Raw genomic sequence first — 27,837 nt, 5'->3', positions numbered from 1 at the left:
GCCTATTTTGTATTAGTTGACACCTTGACGGATAGCTTCGTATAATGCAGTGCATGAAATTTGAGCCATGGGTGGACCTGTTGGCACCACCTAGCTTGATGAACTTCAAATGCACCCGACTGCCCTCCAATCCAGCCAGACGGAGGGGAATAGATCCCCTTCCATTTGTGTGTGCCAGATTGGGGATAGACCAATGTAAACGGATAAGTAGGTTTACATTCTCCGCTCCATAGAAAATGGAGCAGACCTCCATTTAAAAGGGGCATTGGGTAGCTTGCTTGGGGTCTGCTGGGTATTGTTTATCTGCGCCACAGTAACTATTGTCTGTCGTCTGAAAAATAATTGCATGCTTGAAAAGAAACTGGCTTCGGCCTGAGTCGCAGTGTTTCCTCCTGGCCGACAGCACCCTCATTACGATGGAGCGGTGCCCACCCTGTTCCTAGTGTGGTAAGTAGCTGTCCTCCACCCTGGAAAGTTTTGGGGTGGACGTGGGACCTCTGGGTTCCCTTCCTCCCATCCCCTCTAAAATTGTGGTGGTCACTGTGGGCTGTTGCCACACGCTCTTAAGGAGTTGCTGCTAACCAGGTTTTTTTCTGGTGCGCAACGGGGGGTTGAACAAGGTTCCCTGCCATCCTGGGGGGTTGGTGACTAGGGCAGGGATGTCCTCTGGGCTGCCTGTGATGGTTGGGCTGGAGAACAGAGGGTTTAACATCAGTGGGTACGTGCCTCGCGCGGTCGGATTTAGGCTGCGGTTTTGCGGCCTATTAGTTGGAAACTTTGTGAGGCGGCCCCAGTGAGAGTGGCATAGACCACTGCCTCCCGTTTGGGCATCCCTCTTCCCCCTCTGCTGCCCCTGGTTGGTCTGCTTCGCTGGGGCTCACGTCCAAGCGGCTGGGCACCCACAAAAATTTGTGATCTACTAGGCCATGTGGCCAAGTCGGGCGCCTCCGTTGGAGGGTTGCCCCAGTGCGTTTGAAGCCCTTGCTCTACCTTTGGGCATCTGCCGGGCTGAAGATTCGTGCACTTGCAGCTGGGCCTCCACAAAAATTGATGCTGCAGCTTGTGACCTGCTAGGCCATTTGGTCAGCTTAGCACCTTCCTTTGATGGGGTGGCGCTGTGGGGGTGCTTTATATGTTAATGACAGCCTTGCAGCCATTGTGTGGGGCACCTGCCTCTTTTAGCGCTGCGGGATCATCAGAGTACCCTGCCTGCGCGTCTGCCTCCTCGGAAGGGGCCCCTTTTAAGGGGGCCATTTCCTATTATGCCCGCTATGGATGGATGGGAGGGCGACCCTCTTGTTTTTTGCGGGGTCCGGTTTGTTGTCCATTCATTGGCCCTTAGTCGGTGTCCCCTTTGCTGGATTGCCGTGGCACCCTCCCCTGATATGTTTTCAGGGTGGGATTGGTATATAGCGACCTTTCTGGTCTACTTCTATGCACCCTGAGTGCTTAGATAGTGAGGATGATTCCTCTGCTCCTCTAACTGTGCCTGACACTTTGAAGTTGTAGGTTGTTGCTAATGCTGCATCGGAGGCGCCGATCCCTTTTTGGCACCCACAGGCTTTCCAAAGCTGCGAGGGTTTTCTCTTTTCGCTCACTTTGACCACATTGCCACAGAACAGTGGGGTTGTCCAAAATGCAGTGGTTCTTAAGCGCTTTTTGCTTGCAGGGTTTTATGAGGATAACTGCATTTTAAAGATGGACGGTCACGCCTGTAGTGGACTCGTCCGTTTTTAAAGATAAAAAAAAAAGCTACCTTAATTCCATTTGAGGAGTCCCCAGCCTTTAAAGATCTGGCTGCTAGGAAGGCGGAAGCTCTGGCCCTCCAAATGTTCACTGTGGCTGGTTAGTCACTTAGGCCAGTATTTACTATTGCCCTGGTATCGCAAACTGACCAAGTGGGCTAAACTTTTATGCCAGGACCTGGAGGGGAAGCAACTTCCCCCAGTCTTTACGGAGCTGGCGGATCAGTTGGTCCAGGGGCTAAAGATTTTCTGTGATGCCTTTTTGGTTGCGGCTCCTTTGATTTCTAGGCTGTCCGTATCCGCAGTTGTCCTTCTGCGTATTATCTGGCTGAACTGCTGGTCTGCAGACCAGACTTCTAAGTAGGCCTTTTCTGACCTCCAACTTGTAGGGGATTGCCTGTTTTGGAGCTTCCTTGGATGACATCATTAAGGGTCTCACGGGGGTACACTACTTCCCCATGCTACCAAGGGCAATGGAGCCCCGTTGTAGACATGGGCCATTCTCCTCAGCTCATAAGGTCTTTTCGTCTCTCAGGGTCTCAAGACGAGGGATCAAAAGTCAGGGCCAAGAGGACCTGCTCTGGGAAGCAACGCGCGGGCTTTTCCAGACCTGCGGACAAGGCTGCCTCTGCATACAGGGGCACCCTCACCCATTTCTGAGGTGGGGGGGATGTCTTCCTTGGGATCCATGGACCTCCCAGGTACAGGATAAGTGGGTCCACAAAGTTATTCGGTCAGGCTACAAGATCGAGTTCGGTCTTATCCTCCGGGAAAGGTTCTTCCCTTCCAACCTGCACTTCTCTTTGGGGCAGTGCAAGACTTGTTACTTCAAGGGTGATCGTTCTGGTTCCGACTTTACAACGTTTTCAGGGGTTTTTACTCAAACCGCTTTATATTCCCCAGGAAGGAAGGCAAGGTACGTCCAATTATGGACCTCAAGGTGCTAAACTGCTTTTTGCGAGGTACAGAAGTTCTGCATGGAGTCCATTCACACGGTAGTGGAGTCCCTACCTCAGGGGGATTTCTTCATGCTTCTATTGACATGAAGGAAGCCTACCTGCACATTCTAATATGTGCTAGTCAGCAGCGCATCCTCTGTTTTGTGTGGGCGAGGAGTGTTATTTGTGGCGTTGACCTTGGTCTGGCCTCCACACTTAACGTCTTCATAGTGTTAGCCCCAGTGCTGACATTGTTTGAGTCAGCGGGGTATCGTGGTACTAGGGTACCTGGACGATCTTTTGCGAGTGGAGTCTCCCACTGTTGTGATGGCCAACCGGAGATTGCTCTGCGAACTCTGAGGGAGTTTGGTTAGATTCGGAACCTTCAGAAGTCTGTCCACAAAACTGGACTATCTGGGTCTGACTCGGCCTTAGCCGGAATGTTTTTTCCTCTGGAAATATACAGACTTTGCAGGAGGCAATTCATCTCTCCGGGCTTGCATGCGGGTGCTGGGCCTGATGGTGTCCACCCTCGAGGCGGTCTGTTTACACAGTTCCACACAAGATCTCTGCTAAAGAGATTCTGGTAAAATGGGACAGGATCAACGGTCTCTAGAGGTGGTTTCATTCTCTGGTATGTTGACAGGGAAAAACCTTTCTCCCCCTGTATTAGACGGTTGTCACCACTGATGCCGGCCTGTCCGGGTGGGAAGGTGTCCTCGGCACAGAAATGCTCACGGGGTCCAGACTCCGACAGAGTCCAGACTGCCGATTTAATGTTCTTCTACTCTGAGCGATCGGACTTGGTCTGGCTCGATGGACGGTTCGTCTTCAGGAGTATACAGTATGAATACATTTGGACAATTGCTTGGCCGTGGTCTAAATCGATCACCAAGGGGGCACAAGAAGTGTCCTGGCTGCTCGGTAAGTAGCCGACATTCGAAGGTGGGCTGACCGATTCGTTCCAGCTGCTTAAACTGTTGCCACCACTCCTGGGCAGGATCCAGGCAGAAGAGATTAGTCCTTCTAGTGCAGTGATGGCGAACCTTTGCACCCCAGATGTTTTGAAAAACTACATTTCCCATGATGCTCATGCACTTTGGAGTGTATTTGATCATCATGGGAAATGTAGTTCCAAAACATCTGGGGTGCCAAGGTTTGCCATCACTGTTCTAGTGGCTCCAGACTGGCCTCGCCAGTCTTGGTATGTCGATCTGGTATGGCTGGTCACTGATGCTCCTTGGAGACTTCCTCTCGAGGAGGATCTGCTTTCTCAAGGACTAATCTTCCATCCTGCTTTACAGTCGCTCGCTTTGACGGCTTGGCTGTTCAATGCTAGGTGCTGAAGGATGTAGGTTTGTCTGAGTCTGTGATTCCTGCTGTTTAAAAGCTAGGAAATCTACTTCTAGGAAGTTATACCATTGTATGTGGAAGATGTACATTGTGTAGCGTGAGTCTCCCGGGTGATCTCGATGGATCAGGTCTTAACCTTCCTTCAACGGGTGGTTAAACAGTAATTGGCCTTGAGCACCATAAAGGGTCAGATATCGGTTTTTGGTGGTCTTTTTCCAAAGACCTTTGGCGGCACGCTCCCTGGTATGTTTTTTTTTTTTTTTTTTTTTTTTTTTCTTCAGGGTGTCTGACATTTGGTTCCTTCAGTGTGAGCCCTGTTGCAGGCCTGGAATCTTAATGTGGTGCGTTCAGCTCTACAGAAGCCTCCCTTCGAAAATATTTGGGAGGTTTCCCTGCTTTGCTGCCCCAGAAGGTGGCCTTATTTGTTGGCTATCACCTCTGCGCACAGGGTGTCGGAACTGGTGGTGTTATCCTGTCGTTGACCTTAGGGTGATTCTCGAGGGTAAGATGGTGCTTTGCCTCTGTCTGTCATTCCTTCCTAAGAAGGTCTCTGACTATCATTTGAATGAAGACATTGTGTGGCCTCCCCTGTGTCCCAGGCCTAAACATCCAAAGGAAATTGCCTTGCATGCCTTTGATGTGGTTCGAGGAATTAGGGTGTACCTGACAGCTACGGAGTCTTTTAGGAAATCAGACTCTATTTGTGCTCGTGGACGGTCCTTACAAAGGGTTGTTCACTTCTTTTGTGACCATTTCCAGATGGATCAGACGGTGGTTTAGGCCTATTGCATCAAGGGTCAGGTTCCTCCTTTCCCTTTCAAGGCGCACTCTCCTAGGGTGCTTAGTGTCTCCTGGGCTTTCCCTCATCCAGCATCAGTGATGCAGGTTTGCAAGGCGACCACTTGGTCGTCGGTGCATACTTTTACAGTTTTTTGTAAAGTGGGTATGTTGGCATTTGCGGATGCTTCTTTGGCTGCAAGGTTTTGCTGGCTGCTTTCAAGAGGACCTGGTCCTCTTTGAGGGTGTATTGTTCTTTTCAGGTGAGCTCCAGTTGTTTATGGTTGAGCTCCATTTCACCTGGTTGGCTATGGCTCGCCTTGGGAATTTTTTTTCTGTTTTCCACCCCTCAAGTTTGACTGCTTTTTTGAGAGGCTGGATTCATCCTTCTTTTTATGGATAGTGTAGGACCCACTGCCATTGGGTACTTCGTAGTGGTGGGCTTGAGCAGGATATGGCCATATGGTGGGACTAAATCCCCATTTTTATTTGATTGCCTTTATATTTGATAGTCATTTCTTTTGCATGTGTGTGCTATTTTTTGTAAATATGCATGTTGCTTGGTTCATAGCTGCACCAGCTTTAGAAATGCATGTTCAGGGTGTGACTTCCCCCCCCCCCCCCCCCGGCTCCTTGTTTGTAATGACACTGCTTTGGGACATCCCAATGGTTAAGAAGAATCGGGAGCTGTCTGCCAATGAATGAAAGAGGAAATGGGATTTCTGACTTACCGTAAAATGCATTTCTCTGTAGTTCATTGACGGACACAGCACCCACCCCTCTGTGAAGTTGGCTTTCTTCTGACACTGCTTGTAAAAAAACTGGGTGCCTATAGCTGAGTGGGTGTATACCCCCTGGGACTGCCCAAAGGCGTAAAAGATTTTTCCTGCCTAGTGTCATACTCCTGTAGGGGGTAGTATAACCCAATGGTTAAGAAGAATTAGGAGCTGTGTCCATCAATGAACATCAGAGAAGTGTATTTTACGGTAGGTCAAAAATTCAATTATTTTTTTCTGATTGAGAGAAGAAATGTTAACACCCCTGTCAGATTATATTAATTTTGCTGCCTGTGCACCATTGGTAAAATTTCCTTGTCCAAAAGAAGCTACAGGAAGTTGGAGGAAATCTCCCAAAGATTATGCAGTTGTCCATGGAACAGGTGTCTTCACTAGGCCTCATGTATATAGGCAATTTGGCTCCTACAGCATAAAACCTGGGCACTTTGGGGTACCTCAGAGAGGCAGCATGCAGCCTGCTGCCAGCAATGACCAAGTCCATATTCAGCATATTTTTCCCCATTGAGATCGGATGTGTTTTCAAAGTGTTCCTTACATTTTTTTTGAGCAGTGTGTGTTGTACACACACTATCTTTTTTTTTTTGGCCTCATAAAAAGCCTTCAGCTTTTCCTAGGTAGCTTGAATTATTTACTGATGAGAAGGCAGAGGCAGATGCTTATCGCTGGTTGCTGTAGGCTGGCCTTTCATTTACTAACTTACCTTGCAGTGGGTTTTAGCTGTTGTCCATCTGTTGCATTTCATAAGTGTCCGCTGTATTTGAAACATTTGTGTTCTAGTCATACTTATTGTTTTTGTTTCAACTTTTAGCTCATTATTTCAATTATTTTTACAATGTATTTGGGTGTGTAGAGGATTTTTTGACACTTGAAATGTGGTCTTTTAGTGTGTGATTAGTAGCTCCTTTTTTGTTCTTTGTTTTCCGAAAGCTTTATTGCGTATCTCCAACTAGTACACATCTGAACCTGATTTAGACCCCTTTCACGTGAGGCAGATCTGTCTGAGCAGGGGATCTCTCCACTGATCCCAGCTGAGCAGGCAAACAGGTCAGACCAGGACAGAGCCTGCTCACCTCTTTGGGGTGGTCGGATGGAAACGGATTGCATGTCTGCTTCCACCTAAATTGTCATTCGATCCGCCCCGCTGGACAGGTGGCGAATATATCGCCATACATCTGTTTTCAGCGGGTTTGGTCAGGCTGGATACCTGGTGGGTGTCAGCGGACAAATGTCTATTGACATCCGCCGCCAACTAAAGGACAGTGGGTGGTCTGATCGGGTCCGCCTGAAAAACTGCCAGGTGTACTTGATCGCTCTGCTGGTGTGAAAGGGAGACCAGTTTGTCAGCTGCAGCAACTGAAAATTTTGGGCCTTATTTAACTACTTCCGGTCCACGCTATAGCGGAAAGACGGCTGCAGAGCGGACTCTTTAAATGGCCTCCCAGACACAGGCTCCCCGCGCGCTCCCGCGAGCGCGCATCGGGGAAAGTCTGTGTCGGCCGTGTCCCTTGGACACAGCCAATCACAGATCGTGGTAAATGGCCAATCACAGCGGCCATTTACCACGTGATCGGCCCATGCAATGAGAGATGATCTCATATGTAAACATATGAGATCATCTCTCATTGCCAGCTCTCCTTCCTCACACAGAGACTGCAGTGTGAGGGAGGAGAGCCGATCAGCCGCCGGGGACACAGAAGAATGTAATCAGGGCACTGATCACCAGTGCCCTGATTACACAAGGTAAAAAACATCCCCCACGTGCCCACAGTGCCCCCCATCAGTGCCCGCAATCAGTGCCCATAGTGCTGCCAGTCAGTGCCTGCTCATCTAGGCACTGATGAGCACTGACTGGCAGCACTATGGGCACTGAGTGTGGGCACTGATGGTGCCATCCACCAGTGCTCATCAGTGCCGCCTCTCAGTGCTCATCAGTGCCGCCTCTCAGTGCTCATCAGTGCCGCCTCTCAGTGCTCATCAGTGCCGCCTCTCAGTGCCGCCTCATCAGTGCCCATCAGTGCCGCCTCATCAGTGCCCATCAGTGCCGCCTCATCAGTGCCCATCAGTGCCGCCTCATCAGTGCCCGAGAAAAATGTATTTATCTTCAAAATTTACTCGCAGAAAATAAGAAACTTTTTTTTTTTTTCAAAATTATCTTTTTTCTTTTTTTTTTTTTGTAAAAAATAAAAAATCCAGAGGTGATTAAATACCACCAAAAGAAAGCTCTATTTGTTTGAAAAAAAATGATAAAAATGTCATATGGGTACAGTGTAGCATGACCGCGCAATTGTCATTCAAAGTGTGAGAGCGTTGAAAGCTAAAAATTGGTCTGGATGGGAAGGGGGGTTTAAGTGCACAGTAGGCAAGTGGTTAAATAGGAAAAATACAATTGAATTGAAAGAAAATTTAAAAAATAGCAGTAAACAATGTTGGGGCCAGTTCACACCATAGAAATGTGGTCCGGGTGTGTGCCAGATGCATTTCTGCATGTGTGTTTTTGATGCTTTCATGGCATTTCAACCCCCCCCCCCCCCCTTTTCAGTGCAGAAAAAATGCAAGACGTTCTACCATTTTTAAACCTGGAATTCCCTGGAACTAACCGCACTGGTGTGAACTATGCCATTGGAAACCATAGAACCTACTATCCTTGCATTTCTGTTGCAGAAAAAAGCACACTGGACTGCATGTGGTGTGAACCGGCCCATACGGATTACGTTTTTCTAATGATGAAATTCTACATTGTGCATTCTCTGTTTACTCACAGAGAATATACAGTGGATTAGGTGTTCAGAATAACAGCTACTGAACCTTGAGAGGCTGCTAGTAGTTGCATTAAAAAAAGCCACGTGCACCTCTCAAGACACAGGTTGTGGGTCACTGGTTTACAAACTTACTGATTTAATTTTTCCTTCTCTTGGATCTTGTAGAAAGGGATTCTGTGCACCTGTACTGCATAATTGATGGCTCTGCTCAGTGCAGACAGACTGGAGCTGCATAACGCTACTGAATAGGGTTATTATGTAGAGTGCCAGCTGTGTGCACAGCCATTACTAAACACAGTGCAATCAAGCGGACAGCATCTTATCCTTTTTTTGCTTGCATTGCCTTCTGTAGGGTCTTTGTACGTAGTGGGTAGGTATGTTTTTATGTTCATATTAATCCTACTTGGTAGTGTTGCATCTATTCCATCTTTGCTCAACAATACTACAAGCAATATGCTATAGGTGAATAGACTTAATGATCCAGCCAAGTGTGAGTAGATCTGGCTCATTTTTCACCTGTTTTATTTATTTATTTTTACGTTTACTTACACATTTTTAACAATACACTTGTGATATGGTCAGGGTAAAGCTAATTTAGAATATGCAGAGCATTCTGCTAGTACAGGCTCTTTGGCATTGGAGCAGGGTTTGCTCCAATCAGCAGGGGACCTGTAAGCAAATCCTCTGCTGAATCTGAGCCAAACGGGACGGATGTCAGTTTGTGTCCAGGGTACACAAGCGGACCTGTGATAACTCTATGGGCGGCCGGATGTAAACGGTCTCTGGTGTCTTTTTGCATCAGGCTAACACTGATCCACCATATTTAGGTCCCAAAAAATGGAATAGGAAACTGCCCTTTCCCTTTTTTCTTTTTCTTTTCTACAAAAACCTGGTGGTAAAATATAGGCAAGCCAATAATATGTGGGTATTTTTTATGGTGGCCTGGGTTCTGCTACCACTGTAGCAGCAGCAGTGCTGAGCTCAGCTGCTGCTTCAGGAAGAGGGAGCGTGCGCAGCACAGGTTCTGAATAAGGAAGAGTTGTTCCTGTTGTTCAACCTGCTGTTCAGCTTGTATCCTAGAATCTAGGCCGGATGGGGCTGATCTCTACAGTGGGGCATTGGGTGTGCTCTTTATGGCCCACAGGTACAGCATTTAAACACTTAGGACCAGGCCTATTCTGACACTTTGTTTAAAAAGTAAAAAGCGTTTTAGTTTGTTTTTTTTTAGTTTTTTACAGCAATTACTTCAAACCCTCAAACGTGTGTGTGGGTTTTTTTTTTCTTGAGAGTAAATAACGGTTGTTGCAATTTTTATGTTGCATGGTATTTTGCCCAGTTAGGTGGTCAGCAAGTGGTAAACTAAGCAAACCTTTGCAAAACCACTGTTTTTTAACCAACTGTGGCACCTTAACTGCAGTTAGTTTTATTCAAAAGGTAAACTTAGCCATTTCAGCAGTCTCTGATGTAACATGGATGGACTTCTATATCTACCTTTGCTGGAGATCATTGGATGCAAATCGCTGCATTATTGAACAATAGCAGAAATCTATTTTTTTTTTTTTTAATCTATAATGTGAAAGATATTACGCCAAATATTTAGATACACGACATGTCATGCTTTAAACATGTGCAGGTTTGTGGAATGGCGACAAACTACGGTACTTAAAAAATCTTCGTAGGTAACTTTTTTTTTTTTAAAAGAATTTACAGGTTACTTGTTTAGTTACAGAGGGGGTCTTGCACTGCTCTCGCCCTAACAACCGCAGTGATACCTGTGTGGTTTGAACACCTTTTATTTACTTTTTTTTTTTAACACCTTTTTTTAATTTATTTTCACTTTTACTCCTATTACAAGGACTTGTACTAGAAATAACCATGGAAGGTCCTCTTCATTGAGAGATCTGGGATCAAAAAGACCCCAGATCTCTAATTTTTCATTTGAAAGCAAAAAAAAAAAGTTTATTTTGAATTTAAGAAAAAATCCTGTCTTATCTGCCTGAGGACTAGAAGTGACGTCGGAGGTCGCTTCGATCCACCAAGGGCAATGAGCCGTATAGGGGCAATCTTGCCATCCCTCAGCTTCCTGCCTAGCTATCGGCCACATTGGCCTGTTTCCAAGCTTACCGAGTGCTCTGGGAAGCAGTGGGAAGGACACCTCTCGCCACCTATAAAAGTGATATCGTTCCAAATCCAGTGCTGGGGCCACTTGTATCTGAAAGCCAGCCGCCTAAAGGGAAAAAACAATACCGGGGTCATGTCAGCTAGCTGCTGCCATAACCATGATATTTAACGTCTGAGTAATGACTTACATTCCCAGTTAGGTGGTTGGCAAGTGGTTAATGTTCTCCACCATCACGACCTAATGTTTCTCTATAGTTTGCTCAGTAAATTGCTTTCCCAAATAATACAAGGATGATAAAACCACGACCTGGCATGCCAGAGGTGCCCTAAACACTTAAAAAAATACTTTATGGAATGAAATGTTGAAGACCATAATAAAAGAGAGAGTAGCTAATCCCTTCAGAATTCTCATTCCAGAAACACTTTCTGCTGCTTCTGGATCATCACAAAGTGTTTCCTCACAGGCAGCATTTTCAACTAAAGAATTGTTACAAACCACGGCCTCCCAAAAATACACAATACCCTAATTTTACAGAAATTCGCACCTGAAAATCAGGAGCACATTTGTCAAGCTCCTGCAAGAGCAATATATGCTTCTGGGTCCACATTGTGTGTGTTTTTTATATATATATATATATATATATATATATATATATATATATATATATATATATATATTATCCAGATCTATGCAGTACTAAAGTGTGAAATGTCCTTCCTGTAATAAAGACCAATAACTGCTACTCTGTCCTTGTGCAGGGTGACTGGTCTCATATCCACCCCCTCCTGTAGTTCTCTGCAGGCAGCCTGTAACCACTTTAATCTCTACGCACTGTGCAGTAAAGTGATATTTTCATTGCTTTACATGGTAATATTTAGGTTTGCGTATCGTGCACACAATGATTTATATAATTTCTGGATATTGAGGATTGTTTTTGAATGCATTTTTGTGCCTGGAGTTCAACTTAAGAAATGTTTTTTTTTTTTTTTTTTTTTGGGTTCAGTGGTGTAAATGTCCTCTATGATGTGTTTCAGTGGGATAAGTAACCAGTAGTTCTTTAGCTGTAACATCTGCTTCCTTGTGTATCCTGACTTAAAGGGACATGAATCTTAAAAATATGAGAAAATAATGTGCTACATTCGTAACAATCAAAGTGTGGACAGAGTTTTTTATTTTTATCTGCATGAAGAGAAGGCTGTGAGGACTGGTGAAACAAGCTTTTCTAGTCTTTGTGACTAGTGACAGGTGTACATCAGGGCAGCGTTTATATGGACTGCCACACCTCTGTTTAAAGGGAACTAAAGACTTCATAATGTCTTGCTTTTTATGCAAAAGAGGTCAGTGTAATGTAAATATTAGTGTAGTATTAGGTTAAAACGTTGTTTTTGTATATAGTTTTATTATGTACAAGGTATGTCTTTTATCCTTTGTTCGCTACTAACTGAAATCAATGAGATCTCTATAGTAATGGCTGGTAAAAAAATTTCGGTGCATCACTATTTCCAGCATTAGAAATTAGTTTTATTCCTCTGACAGCCTGTCTCTCTTACCTTTCAACTTCTCTGTTCTAACGCTGCAGCTTTTACCAGGCTTTTTGGCATTCAACACTTCCAGGAGTTCTTGTGGAACTTTAAAAAAGTAAAGTTTTTGACCAGACAGACTTTTTAACACAAAAGAGAATATACTATGTGTCTCCTGCATTTAATGTGGTTGTAAACCTCAGTCAGGAAATCAGAGCAAAGCACATGTATCTGTAGCGTTTACTTGTCTCTCTCCAAAGCTCTAAGCCCCAAGTCACTGGTGCAACTTTTCATGCGCTTTGATATCTTCAAATCACATGGCAAGTCGCAGCTTATGGTCTGCAATGATGGTGAAATCGGTGTGACTGACTCCATGGAGTCTCACCAATTTTGAAAGTAGTTTGTGCACCACTTTTTGCACGTTCAGGTGCGACTTGCATAGACCTCTATGCATGAAGTTGCACGGATGCCTTCCAAGTCACACCTGAAGTTGCACTGACATGTGGCTTCCGAATTGTGCAGCTTCAAGCCGCATTCGATGTGACCATATATACGAAGTGTCGTTTTATCTCTAGTGCTTCGTTCTTATCAGCATTTGTCACTTCTGAGAAGTTAGCTCAGCACAGAGCTTGTCTATTCGCAAGAAAGTTCTGCTGCGTGAAGAGGGGTGTATGCAGCTTTCCTCCAATCAGCTCTCACACACTAACTGCGGCCTCTCCACCCCCTCCTCTGTGCTCCTCAGATGCAGAAGGATTTTAAACACTATCTGCCCTTTTTAAAGGGGTATAGAGAATCGAAGACCGCAGATATGCAGGTAAAATGTATGTAGGAGGATTTGTTTACTGCTTCAGCTCTGGAAGGTTTTACCCCCTTAATGACTGGGCCATTTTTTGCGATATGGCACTGTGTTGCTTGAACTGACAATTGCGTGGTCATGCGACGCTGTACCCAAATAAAATTGAGCCCCCCCCCCCACACACACACACACAAAAAGAGCATTCTTTTGGTGGTATTTGATCACCTCTGCTGTTCGACAAAGTTTTTATAAAACATTCCCCAAAAAAATTAAGAAAATCAATTTTTTTTAAAATCAATTTAAGCCAATATGTATTCTCCTACATAGGTTTGGTTAAAAAAAAAAAAAAATCCTTAAGTGTAATTTGATTGGTTTGCGCAAAAGGTATAGCGTCTACAAATTATTGGATTAATTTATGGACTTTTTTATTATTTTGTTTTTACTAGTAATAATGGCGAGCAGCAATTTTTAGTGGGACTGCGACTTTGCGGCGGTCAAATCTGACACACAGTGACACTTTTTGCTAAAAAAAAAGGCACTGTTACTGTATAAATGGCAGGAAAGGGGTTAACACTAGGTGTGATGAAGGGGTTAAGTGTGCTCGTAGGGAATGGTTTCTAACTGTGGGGGGGATGGATGTGCTAGAGAAAAATTATCTGTTTCAGCTTAGCTGAAACACAAGATCTTTCTCTGGCAGAACAGCCGCCTGCCTTGTTTACATAGACAGAACGGCCATTCTGTCATTCTCCTGCAGGCCATCGCGGCCGCTGGACCCGCTGATTGGCTCCTGCTGTGTCTTACCACAACAGGAGCGGCGCGCGCCGCTGAGAACCCCCTGCACAAAATCGCGTACTTATACGTGATTTTGCGCAGCTGGGCTGCCCTGCTGCAGTATATATTCACTGGGTGGTCCAGAAGTGGTTAATCGGTGTATCATCTGAGGCTGTTTACTTCACTGAGTATATGTGAGGGTTTACCTGCCTATTTGTACTGTACACATGCAAGTTGGTGTACAGTTTCCACATGTGTGGGAAGGACATAATCTTAGCCTGGCCAATCAAAATGGCCGAAGATGTCAGAGGCTGGTATAGCACTCCTGGACAATGCATCGATTGAGAGGTGAGTATTGTACCTAGACACAGAGGTGTGAGTATAGTTCCATGTTAAGGAGTTATATCACACCAGAAAAGAGCTCCTATTCCTTTCGTAAAGAGATAGTTATATAATTTTTTTTTTTTTTGGTGTGTTGAGGTAAGCGCTTCTAAGAAGGCATACTAAATTTCACTTTTAATGACGATGATTGCAGCAAACCAGAATCTGCCTTCCTTTCCTTCTCTAATGAAGGACACAGCTGTAGGAGACGTACACGCATACACAGGAGCACCGCCAGACTTCCACAATGAAGAGCCCATTTTGAAGTGTCCTGGGGCTTTGTCCTGGTTGTCGCCTGCTCCATACTGTGTACATTACAGGTGACGGTGCCTCTTTGTGGCCATGGTAACTGTCATACCCCATTATTCCAGCACAGTGCTGTGGGCAGGTCACACTCAGGATGCTTCATGTACTTCAACATGGCTAGTTATTTGTGATCTAGAAAAGACTTTCATAGCATCAGGATTTTCAGCTTGTATTTCGCACAGATGATTGCAGCTTTTTCATATTGGTTTTGTTAGCTGTAAAGCTGCATTTATTTTCCAAAATTAAGTTTTACAATATTTTATATCAATTTGTTTTTACTTAGTTTAAACATATTAAGCTGTATTTTTAAAACGTAGTTGCATAGTTAGGTTGAAAAAAGACACAAGTCCATCGGGTTCAACCAAAAAAAACAAACTGTATTGAAAACCCAACCATACAATCCCATATAAACAATCCTATACCCGTTGTTGATCCAGAGGAAGGTGAAAATAAACCCCAGCAAAGCATGATCCAATTTGCTAAAGCAGGGGAAAAAAAATCCTTCCTGATCCCCCCCCCCCTCCCCCAAGAGGCTATCGGATATTCCCTGGATCAACTATACCTAAAAAAAAAAAATGTAATACCTATTTATATTATGTACACCTAGAAAAGAATCCAGGCCTTTTTTTGTAAACCCATACAAAATTATTATTTTTTTTTTTTTGACCTGAAAGAGAAACACATAATGAGCTAGTATGCATCGCATACTAGCTCATTATGAAATACTTACCTTAGAACGAGCCCCCGCTGTGCTGTCCGCTCAGCTGTATGACGGGCGACATGTCCAGTCGCCCGTCTTCCGGGATCGCGGCATCCGGCCATCTGATTGGCCGGAGCCGCGATGACGTCACTCCCGCGCACGGGAGCCGACAGTCACGGCACGGGACTCTGAAGAAACGGCACCAGCGGCCGTTCCTTCAGAGCGCATGCGCCAGTGACGTCACTGGCTGCATGTAAGGTAAATATCTCCTAAACGGTACATGTTTAGGACATATTTACACTACCTATAGGTAAGCCTTATCATAGGCTTACCTATAGGTAAAGTGTCAGAGGAGGGTTTACTTCCTCCTTAAAGCAATCTAGTGAACTAGCCAGAACCACCTCTGGAGGGAGTTTTTTCCACATTTTCACAGCTCTTATGGTGAAGAAACCTTTCCCTATTTGGAGATGAAATTTTTCCTCTAGACGTAAAGAGTGCCCCCTTGTCCTCTGTGTTGACTTTAACCGCTTGCCGACCGCCGCACGACTATTTACTGCAGCTCACAGGCAAAGCGACGTAGGGCTACGCCACTAGCCTGTGAGGGTCTAGGGAGCGAGCTCGCGCCGGCGGAGGCGCGGTCACGGACCCCCCCCCCGCGCGCGTGTGGCCGGTGGACCCGATGTCCGCCGGTCACTTGCGATCGTCTGTTAGAGCAGGAGAAAGGCAGGTGGCTAATGTAAACAAGCCGCCTGTCATTCTCCCCTGTGTAAGAGTAGTGATCATACGGTTCTTCTATGTAGGACCGTTGATCACTGTTCCTACACCTCAAGCCACATCCAATCACAGTATCGCGCCTCTAGGGACACACACAGCCCCTCCCTCTCAAAAATTTTAACCCCTTCACTGCCAGTATCATTTTACAGTAACAGTGCATATGTATAGCACTGATTACTGTAGTAATGTCACTGGTAACCCCAAAAGTGTCAAATGTCAGTCAAGGGTCCGATCTGTCCGCCGCAATGTTGCAGTACCGCAAAAAAATCGCAGATAGCCGCCATTACGCGTTTGACAAAAAAAACAACAAAAATTACAAAAATCTTTCCCTTTGTTAGTAAACGCTATAACTTTTGCGCAAACCATTTAAAATCAAAAATTTTCATTTTTACATTTTTTTTGGGGGGGAATTTCATATAAAAAAAATGTGAAAAATATTGTTATATTTGCAAAATTGACGCTCTTTTTTGTTTATAGCGCATGATCAAAAAATTGCACAGGTGATCAAATACCACCAAAAGAAAGCTCTGTTTGTGGGGAAAAAAGAACATCAAATTTGTTTAGGTACAGCTTCGCACGACCACGCAATTGTCCGTTAAAGTCACGCAGTGCCGAATCGCAAAATAGGCCCTAGTCAGGAAGGGGGTAAAATCTTACATGAGTCTTATAAGGATCCAGCACTTTCCCAATCTGCAGGTCTTCTCTCGTGTCACTCTTGAGCTTGGCTCAGAGCAGCAGGAGCCATCCTTTCAGGGAGTGGTGGGCGTGCCAAGCTATGCTTAAGACTGGTTAAGCAATGCACCTGCACATGTGCCGTCATATGAGGCTGGTTTCCTGTGGGGGCACACAGTTGGAGCAGACAGTGGCAGCAGGGGACCCCAGAAGAGGAGATTCGGGGTCCCCCTATGCAATACGCTTACACTGAACAGGTGAGTTTCTCATTTTTTATTTCAGTAAAATAAAAAAAGGCTTTACAGCTGCTTTTAATGGTGCAGTTGCATTTCCTTCCTTTTTCTGTAATGACTTACCATTTTCATTTAATCTGTCACTTTACAGAAGCCAACAGAACCATGCACGCTGACTTTTTTTTTTCTCTCCTCAGATTTTGGTATTTGGTCCATTTAATCCCATGGTTTGTGTGTTTTCTGATTGTTCCATTATTGGACGTCCTTTTTCAGGGAGAGTTTGGAAACCTTGCATTCTTTTGAGCTGCTGTTGCTTTAAGATTTGGCCTATTCTGTTAAGTTTTAATAAAGATTGGAGGAGGGGGAGGGTGCCCAGCGTTTATCGCCATAGTAACCAAGAGTGTTTTTCTTTCTGCACTCTGATAAGCCTGGCACTTTACTGCAGTCTTTTCAACATATGGGTTAATTATCTCTCACTCATATTTGCAGTGATAGTTTTTCAAGTATACAGAAATATAAAGGCTCAGCCTATATACAGCCTATATATCCATTTCAAGCAGGTGGCGGTATGGTTGGCTACCAGCTTCTTGTATGGCAGCGTCATCGTCCTGAAGACTTTCCCAGCTTTGCTCTTTTTTTTTTGCTTTGGAGTTTCAAATCTACTGCTTTATAAATAGGCACCTCATTTACTGCATTCTCCATAATGTAAAATAAAGCTAAGGCAGTGAGACCCACTCGTAGAAGCCATAGGGGGTTAGATCTGGGAATTTATGTACCTAGATCTCACTGCTTGGTGTGTCAATGCTGACTAGTCTTTCCATGTGATAGATTTAAATGTCTGAATATATTGAAGTATTTAGTTACATGTCGGTAATTTACAAACCATACTTATTTAGGGCCCATTTACACCTAGCAGGTCCGATGTGATGCTGGTAGCGCATGTTAATGTGCGGTGCATTAAGCTAATATTTTAATTTTTTTTTTTTTTTTTGGGATCTGCACCACTGAAAATGAACACACTTGTATGTATGGTGCATTTCTGTACAGTGCAATAATGCAAGCTTTGCTGATGCATATATGTGACCCTTGGGACACACAGGCAGATGGGGTTCGGTAGAAATGAGTGGTTGAGCTGTGGTTTTGCTCCCCCTCCCCTAAGCACTGCAATGAAGCTGCACAGGCTGTACCCATGCCTCAGCAACATTTAAATGATGTATTGCATTCAGCATGTGGTATCACTACAGAACGCAGCCTATTCTAGTGAAAGGGGCCCTGACAGACCCATATGCAAAGTACGTAGTTCTGGTGCTGTCATTTTGAGGGTTAAAGCAGGTAGTGAGGAAGGGGACATCTCTCCCCCAGTCTATCAAACATCTATGAAAGCGATCCACAGCAGATAGCTTGTCAGAGGAGTGCCTCGCGTGTAATGAACCTTTAAAGTGATAGTCTCGTGTATATTTAAAAAAAAAAAAATGAAGGTGCTCGCATAAGTGTGTACACCCTCTTATAACTGAGGATGTAGCTGTGTTTAGAATTGAGCAATTACATTCAAACTCATGTTAAATATGAGTCCGTACACACCTGCCATAATTTTAAAGTGCCTCTGATTAACCCCAACAAAAAGTTCAGCTGTTCTAGTAGGTCTTTCCTGACATTTTCTTAGTCGCATCCTACAGCAAAAGCCTCGGTCCGCAGAGAGCTTCCAAGGCATCAGAGGGATCTCATTGTTAAAAGGTATGGGTCAGGAGAAGGGTACAAAAGAATTTCCAAGGCATTAAATATACCATGTAACACAGTGAAGACTGTCCTCAAGTGGAAAAAATATGGCACAACCGTGACATTACCAAGAACTGGATGTCCCTTCAAAATTGAAAAGGCGAGAAGATGACTGGTCACGGAGGCTACCAAGATGCCTACAGCAACATTAAAGGAGGTGCAGGAATATCTGGCAAGTACTGGCTGTGTGGTACATGTGACCACAATCTCCCATATTCTACATATGTCTGGGCTATGGGGTAGAGTGACAAGATGGAGGCCTTTTCTTATGAAGAAAAACCCCCAGGCCCCGCAATATTTTGCAAAAACACATCTGAAGTCTCCCAAAAGCATGTGGGAAAATGTGTTATGGTCTGATGAAACCAATGTAGAACCTTTTGGCCTTAAGCATCATGCTTTGGAGCTGTTATTATTCAGCTGGAACGGGCCTTAGTCAAGGTAGTCAGTTATTAACAGTTCTAATTACCAGTTAATATTGGCAAAAAAAACCTTCAGGCTTATGCTAGAAAGCTTTACATGAAGAGGAACTTCATCTTTCACCATGACCACGCATATGTCCAAATCAACAAAGGAATGGCTTCACCAGAAGAAGAAGAATACAGTTTTGGAATGACCCAGCCCTCGCAATCTGACAAATTTGGAGTGTTATTGCGGAGAATGGGCAAGATGTACCGTGCTGATAGACTCATACCCAAAAAGACTGAGTGTTGTAATAAAATTGAAAGGGGCTTCAACAAAGTATTAGTTTAAGGGTGTGCACACTTATGCAACCATATTTTATTTTTATTCTTCCCTCCACCAAAAAGATTTCAGTATGTTGTTCAACTGAGTTGTACAGTTTATAGGTCACATTTAAGGTGGGACAAGATCTGAAATGATTTATCTTTGTCTTTTTTTTTTTCATCAAAGAAACCCAACATTTTAATAGGAGTGTGGAGACATTTTATATCCACTGTAAACTGCTTTTGCTCCCACTTGATTCTGGCTGCAGTTATGAAGGATGTAGACAGCTGAAGCCAGCCTGGCTTAATTTCCTGAATTTCATGCAGCTGGCTACCCAGCCTGCGCCTCCGGATCTTGTTCCTACGCAGTAATGACACTGCGATGTGCGCTTTGTCATAAGAATGTCGAAGGCTCCTGGGATCGATGACACTGATATCCCAGGAGTCAACTGTCGGGGCTGATGATGTAATTGCCTAGGCGGGCAAAACTGGAAGTTGCAGATAACGCTACTTAAAAAAAAATTGGATGTGGCCTCCTTATACACATCCGCATTACATTAATACAGGCTAGCCTACAAGCCGTACAACATTTTCTGGTAAAGGATCAATCATTTCATCATGCCTAAGTTCAATTCCTATATAACAGCATTGAATTTAACACATAATTATTTAACATTTTTAGGAAACTATTAGACAAACCAAGGGGACAGCTATGGGCACCAAGTTCACCCCAAGTTGCGCCAATCTTTCTCTATCGCTCATTGACAGACGTAGTCTTCTTGATTCTCAAGAGCTGGGTTATGTTGTCTCCGCAGGAGTAGGACTAGGCAGAAAGACAAAACGTTCTGGCTCCACCTTAGGGGCAGTCCCTGAGGGTATATCCTCCCTCTCTCTGCTACAGGGAATCAGTTTTTTTCTGTCTAGTCAGGAGTAAGGACCTAAGTTCCTTGCTGGGATCTTTTGGTCCTGGCAAGACTTTTTTTCTTTAAGAAAGACATTTTTTAGGTAGTTTTCTCCAGTGTTTTTTTCCTGTGAGATCTTCAAGCAAAAATGCCGGACTGGGCGACACTTGTGGTCACCCCAGCCGGCCTACGAGCGCGCGCAGACCATGGCATTGCGCTTGGTCGGCCGCGACATATTCGAGTAAGTATGCGGGGCCGGGCGACGGGCTGGATGTTGAGATCCAGTGGTCACCCCGGTTTCTGCCTACGAGCGCGTGCAGACCAGAGCTCCGCGCTGGGTCGGCCGCGACGGAGTCCCAGTGAAGGGACTAACTTTGCGAGTTAAAAGTCTCGCTTGGACGCCAGGTACCAGAGAGTAGAGGCGTCCACAAACCCCCACCCCGGTGGAGAGGGTATTGTGAGGGGAGGGTGCCTGTCGGTTCGGTTACCCCCCTGGGATCTTAATTTAGTGTTGTCGGTTCTTCAGAAACCTCCCTTTGAAGATATTAGGGAGATTCCTCTACCCACGTTGTCCCAGAAGGTGGCCTTCTTGGTGGCTATTACTTCTGCACGCAGGGTGTCAGAACTGGCCGCATTATCTTGTCGTTCACCATATCTGGTGGTTCATAGAGATAAGGTGGTTCTTCGTCCGAATCCATCCTTCCTACCAAAAGTGGTTTCAGAATTTCATCTGAATGAAGAAATTGTATTACCTTCCCTGTGTCCTAAGCCCAGTCATCCTCGGGAGTTTGCTTTACACTCCTTGGATGTGGTCCGGGCGATCAGGGTATACTTGAAAACGACAGACTCGTTTCGCAAGACGGATTCACTTTTTGTGATCCCAGATGGACCCAAAAAGGGGTTGCCTGCATCTGCCGCGACCATTTCCAGATGGATCAGACAGACGGTAGTGCAGGCTTATTCTATTAAGGGTCGGGAGCCCCCGTTCCCTGTTAAGGCGCACTCCACTCGGGCACTTAGTGCGTCATGGGCCTTTCGCCATCAGGCGTCAGTGGTCCAGGTGTGCAAGGCGGCTACCTGGTCGTCGGTGCATACCTTTTCTAAACATTATAAAGTTGATGTAATGGCATCGTCTGATGCCTCGTTTGGCCGCAAGGTTTTGCAGGCCGCAATTTGAGGAGACCAGTGGTCTACCTCGAGGGTTTTTTTCCGTTGGAAAATTTTTTCTTTAGTCTCATTCTTTGTTTATAATGAGCCTTTAAAACTTCTAGTTTGGCACCGGTTGGGCCTTCTAGATTGGATTTGATTTTGTCAATCCCACCCCTCATTTGTGGCACTGCTTCTGGATGTCCCAGCTCTTGAGAATCAAGAAGACTACGTCTGTCAATGAGCGATAGAGAAAAATTGATTTTTTGTAAGATCTTACCGTAAAATCCTTTTCTCTTAAGCTCATTGACAGACGTAGTACCCGCCCCTCTATCATTGAGTTGGGTTGGGTTAAATTCTCTGTACTGCTTTAAACAGAACTGATTCCCTGTAGCAGAGAGAGGGAGGATATACCCTCAGGGACTGCCCCTAAGGTGGAGCCAGAACGTTTTGTCTTTCTGCCTAGTCCTACTCCTGCGGAGACAACATAACCCAGCTCTTGAGAATCAAGAAGACTACGTCTGTCAATGAGCTTAAGAGAAAAGGATTTTACGGTAAGATCTTACAAAAAATCCATTTTTTCATGGGTTGTTGGGAATGCCAGTACATCTGGGGCAAAGCCGTGCGCCTCTATGCATGTTGTATCGATGACATCCTGATCATCTGGGATGGGTCGGATGAGGTATTGGGTGATTTATTGACTTATTGTTCCAAGAATCCCTATGGGATCACCTTCACTCATGTGCTAGATGACACCGGTCTGGTCTTTCTGGATCTGGAGTTGCACGTGGATGATTATCACAAATACTCAAGAACCCAATTTAAGCCCAGTGTGGTGAACTCCTATCTCCATGCACATAGCCACCATCATCCCAGATGGATTAAGAATGTGCCAGTTCTGCAGGCTGACTAAGACCTGTACCCGGATAATCGATTATAAGGAAAAGGGGTATGAGGAGGGTCATATAGAGGAAGCCTACCATAAATATTTTTCCTCGTATGAAGCAACCACTCCAAATACAAATAAGGAAAAAGTAAATCAGGGTGTAGAGGGGAAATGCAGATTAGATTCTGCACAAGGTATAGCAATAAAGCCCCAATGATTCAGAGAGTTTTGAAGAAAAGCTGTAGAATATAAAAACAAGACCCTGTCCTGAGACCACCTGCCTTCCCATCCCAATCTTATCTTCAGGAAACCCAAGGACTTGAGGAGTATGGTGGCTCCTAGTAGGGTCAGAAAAGCTAAGAGGAATGGGTTAAAGAATGCTTGGCTTCCTTTTTGCGATTTGAAGGGAAGTTTATAGGTGTGGGATGAGTAACTGTGGCACCTCTGCCTTTTATGTGTCACTGCAAAAAGGAAGTGATTACCACAGATGGTAAAGTATATAAGATCAACCAATTCATTAATTGTAGCACCACCCTTGTGGTTTTCTGTCTGCTGTTCCCTTGTGGGCTACTATATGTAGGCCGAACTACACAACCCCTAAGAGTCAGAATAGGTGAACAAAAGAGCAGTATCACCCACCAGAAAGAGAAGTATTCAGTTCCCCGACATTTTTTGGGTTTACACAATGGTAGTTTAGAAGGTCTAATGGTCATTGGGATAGAGGCAATCAGTAATATGTATAGTGGCCAAAAATATCAAAGGCTTTGTACAAGAGAGGCATACTGGATTTTTACCCTAGGGCCCCTAATCCCATTGGCCTTAATGAGATATAGTTCCACTCTGTGATGTGACTGGCTCGCACCAGGGTTGGGCACTCTGCTCTGTTGTGTCTGGTGGGGTCCTATATATAATATTGTATGGTGGACTTAAGAGACCAGGATATTGCCCAATGTGCCATGAGTCCAAATCCCCCTCTACCCACAATTTATGGGTGCAGGGTTTACGCTCATATAATATGGAGCTTAAACAATTTTAGGACTCCTTTAGCCCCTGCAACATCCTTGTGTGCATGCACATGTGCGGTCACACATGTGAGCTGATGGGGCACATCCCACGCTACACTTTTTTTTTTTTTTATAGGTTTCTAATGCATATTTGAACTAATGGAGGAAGCCAGTGGATTTTCCACTGTTATGCCTTAGTATACGCTTTTTGATCCCCTTATCTTGGGTTCTTTGTGTCTCCACTGTAGTGCGTCTCCACTGTAGTGCATTATGTGACCTGCCGGGCAGGGCCGCTTGACAAATTTGCCTGAAATCTAGGAGCCAGCTAAAAGTTAGGAGGCAGTTTTTTTTTTTTAAACTAACAACCAAGCTTTATTTAATAAAACGGATACTAAATTTACACATAAATACAACTAGAACCCCACTCTCCTCTATAGCGCAATTGGATGGAAACAGACTGTCTCTTTCCATCCGATGCCATCTGATCTGATCCACGGGATTGATAGAAAATAGAACCACCATCCGTCTGTTTTTGGCGGACAGGATCAGATGGCGGCAGATTACTGCTCCATAGAGGAGAATGAAGGGTCCGATCAGGTCTGCCTGAAAAACTGACAGGCGGACCTGATCAGACAGCCCGTGTGAAAGGGGCCCTCGGCTGTGGCATGGCGATGAGGGGAAAAAAAAAAGAATATGAAAAAAAAAAAAAAAAAGAAAATATATATATATATATATATTTTCTTTTTTTAATAATTGAAAAAAAAGAGATTTTTTTTTTTTTTTTAATTTAAATAAATTAATAACCACACTATCTGTCCACTTTACCTTTTTTTAAGCAAAGGTAACTGGACAGGGAGATGAAGCCTACAAAAACTTCCCTCTCATCGCCTCTTGGGAAGGAGATGGGAATGCATGAACAGGCAGTGGAAACAGTCTTTACTCCCGGCCACCACAAGAGGGTGCCAATTCCCCATTGGAAGCCTCTCTCATCTCACAGAAGGCCAAAAAGCCGGGGCCTCAATTTTCAGACGGCGCGGAAGTCCGTGCACTCGGGGAGGAGGTGGGGGCGCAAAAGGGTCAGGACACCTCCTGCAGGGCACCCCAGGCGCCAGGTCGCTAATTCTAGTCGTAAATGCGACCTGGCGCCCGGGGTTTGTTGAGCCCTGCTGCCGGGCCTCCCTTGATCTTTGATTGTGCTCAGGGAGTCACACTAGTGTTTCCCTCTGCCGTCTGTCGGGCAGGTTAATTTGGCGCCGTGGTACACCCAGTAGTGATGTATTGGAAGGTGGACTGCAGATCCACTCGCACTCCCTGGTGTACTAGCAGGCGTGTATTTCAAGCCGGTGCTATGTGGCTGGGGGCATGTACGGTTGCGCGGGTCTCGCACTACTGGTGTACAAACTGACCCAATGTTGCTTTGAAATCTGGAGTGAGCTCAACAGGACCCCAAGCATTCTGCAGTGCTATTAATGTCACTGTATGGAGTTTAACATTCATACACATGTATGTATGTATATAGTGCTGCTCTGCATTTTTAGCAAGTGTGCGATTTCTGGAATCAATTTTCCAGACCACACACAATCCTGGTCAATATATGGGTTGCTAGTTTTTGGTAATGATTTAGAATATTTTCTATGGTTTGCTATTGGTTATTCTCAGTTTATAACTTTTTTTTAACAGTTCCTTTTTGTCAATGCTACAATCATGATTGCATTGCAATTGTTGTGGGCAGTGGTTGGTTTATACACTTTAGTGTACACTGTGTTGTCCTTTAATGTCATGGGCATCAGACATCCCATGAATTCCATCTTTGTTACCCACACCCTTGACCTTTTCTCCCTGTGGGGTGGGGCGGCGCGGCATGTTGTGAGTGGTACAGACCAACTAACTAAACACACCTTGCGAATGCAATGGTGGGTCAGTAGCACTTTTTGGCTCTGAGGAAGAGGTTCCTCCCTCGAAACGTGTCAGACAGGTTCATGCGGATACCAGCACGTCATCCGGCACCGTAGGCGTGTCCTGGCTGTCTTGGAGGCGATTGGTTCCATTGTCTTTACATGTGTGCAACTACCATATGTGTTTGAGTACAATGTATGTTGCTTTTTTGGATTTTACTAAACCTTTTTAGTGGTAATGCACAAGGTCGTGCTCCCTTCTCTTGTCTGTCAGTGTATTTTGAATACCATTGGTCCTGAGGGGACGGCAAGACCTAAGGTGGTGTTAACAAAGACCACATAAGACGCTCACCTTTTTTGCATACCACTCGAGTACAGGAGAAGTACTGTTTTTTAAAGCGGAGGAAAATCCCTGGTGTTCACCAGAACTGGTGTTCCCCTCTATTTCTGCTCTAATGCCCACTCAATTAGAGAGGGATCAATCTCCCTAAGGTGGGCACAAATGGCAATAAAAACCTGACAGGTGTTCTAAAGCTTCTCCACTGTATCCAAAACTATAAAAAAAAAAAAAAGTTGCTGTTCTACTATAATGCCAAAAAAGAACCAGTTTTCTAGAAGCAAAAATGCATGCATGAAATCTTTTTTTTTTATTTTACCATATCCATCCATAATCAACGGAACATGCTGTAATTTCAGCATTTCCATGTGATTAAACCTTCCTCTTGTTTAAACCTTCAACAGGAAAAAATAAAAGTATAAAGTAGCAGAAAACACGGGAAAACACATTAGGCTTTTTTTAAAAGTGGAATTTGTTGTATTGGTGTATAAAGTTGAGTATAATCTTTGCCTGATAGTCCTTCTTTTTTTTTTTTTGGCCTAACATTTTATAACATTTATGTGTCGTCTGAGTAGAAGCTGCCAGGTTTTTGCAGGCTTGGCTGGGAGAGGGGGGGGGGGGGGGGATGCATCTTCTGGTCGGAGCTGTGGAAATTCTGTCATGTGATGGTGACACGGGGAAGATGACTGACTGGTTAAGCTTTTCCTGTGTGTAAACTCTCTCCTCCTTCTCTTTACAGTGACTATTTATTCAAATTGCTTCTGATTGGAGACTCCGGTGTGGGAAAATCTTGCCTTTTGCTTAGGTTTGCAGTAAGTACACCATTTTATTTAATTTATTCATTTTATTGAACTTCAGTGCAATTCTTTACACCGTTTTTGCCTTTCTTATTGTTGAATGTGAACTCTATATTGACATTTTTTCATCTCTGAATTGGGAAAAGACATAACATTTAAAGTTGGAAACCATTGCAACGTTTATTTCTGGTTATTGAAGTGTTTGTGAATCCATGCGTGTCTGGGGAGTTCTATTCACAGTTTAGGTACTCTGTGCTGCGATTCACCTTGCCTTCTAAAACCCGTGGAATAGAAAGTGTGCAGCGTGTTGATAGAAATATCTGGTTGAAAGGACAAGATGTTCGATAAAACTGACAATGATCTGTCCACATTGTACATAGGATATAGCTGCTTCCAGAGATCACAAGCCAGTGTCTGTTTTTAACCTGCTGACATCCCCCTAGAACTGACTTTGCAGTTTACTGTGAATTTTACAGTTGCAGGAACCTTTGTTTCGTTTGGCTTTAGCGAATATCTGAATATGCAATGATTGTTCAATTATTAAATTATGTATAATCAGTACAATATTAAATTATGTATGAAAGCAGGATATACATCTCCAACCACCTTCTTCAGTTAGACCACCCCCCACAGGCTCATACTGGCACTGCTGGGTAGCTGGCAGGAATAAGATGCTCTTAAGTGTGCAGGTTGGGGTACAATGTATATGGCTATAGCCTGCATTGTACCTTTTGGATCTGCTTTCTGCATTTTAAGTTGGAACATGTTTTTATACTTTTAGGGATAAAATGGCTTTTTGGTAAATTGAATGCAAAATAAATATGTATATGCATTTGATTGTGGTGAGTTTTAGGAAATTGGCAATCTAAAGATTTAATTCCGATAGCAAACACTAAACTGATGCTAAAGGCCATTTTTTTTCAAATTTTAATTAAAAACATGGTTTACTTACCTCAGTGCTGACAGGCCGTTTACTTTACTGCTGTAAGGTCATAATAACATTGTATTTTAAACTTTTCGGTGCAAACCCTTCCTTCTCAGCACCTCTAGGGGTAAAAAATGTCACCTCTGCGATCCTCTTTCTTTAATAGGCTCTATAATATGTGGATAAAAGTTGAAGCTCTATAGCGCATTACCGTTTTATAAAATTTGAAGTAGCAACTAGGTACTCCCTTTAAAAACAGCCTGACAATACATTAACGAACGCGTTGCGGCATGCCCACGTGACTTCATCAGGGAATCCCCTTTGCACTGAAAAGCTTATTTCTAATGCTGTTATCTTTGGAGTCCCCACATATTAGCGTTTATCACATGGTGAAGGGACACGCTGTGATTGATGCCATATGAAAGACTTTCTGTTTGTACCCATATTATATGTGTCCCTATTTATTTTTTGATTCACGGTATGGTATTTTGGCTTTGTATATTATTGGACTATACATAGTATATTTGAATGCAGTATTTTCGTTTGGATTCTATATGCATTATCCCTGTACTATTTAGTTTTTTTCACACAGATTGATAAATTTAGCATTGTGTGCACAATATCACTTTAACAACGCAGGACCTTACATTTATTTCATTTTATTAGCCCAGTGTTTGCTTAATTGGTGTTTGACCTCAGTTAGCCATTTATTTCACTTTAGTAATAGCATGAGAGCCTCACGACTTTATCATGGTATACTTAACTGTTCTGTGCAATTGTATTACCTCCTCCGGGGTCCCCCA

At 44.2% G+C, this 27,837-nt stretch overlaps 1 protein-coding gene across 1 annotated transcript in view; it reads left to right on the top strand.

Moving 5' to 3' along the window:
- The window catches only part of RAB1A (RAB1A, member RAS oncogene family), a 113,281-nt gene that overhangs the window by 33,959 nt on the left and 51,485 nt on the right, over positions 1-27,837 (top strand). The window contains exon 2 of the mRNA XM_082249755.1: positions 26,052-26,124. Within this exon, the coding sequence (XP_082105881.1) occupies positions 26,052-26,124 (73 nt within the window). The remainder of the gene's footprint in view (positions 1-26,051; positions 26,125-27,837) is intronic.

The sequence above is a fragment of the Pelophylax lessonae genome (genome assembly GCF_965119305.1).
Source record: "Pelophylax lessonae genome assembly, chromosome: 3".
Lineage (NCBI taxonomy): Eukaryota > Metazoa > Chordata > Amphibia > Anura > Ranidae > Pelophylax > Pelophylax lessonae.
This window is presented reverse-complemented; position numbering and strand designations above follow the sequence as displayed.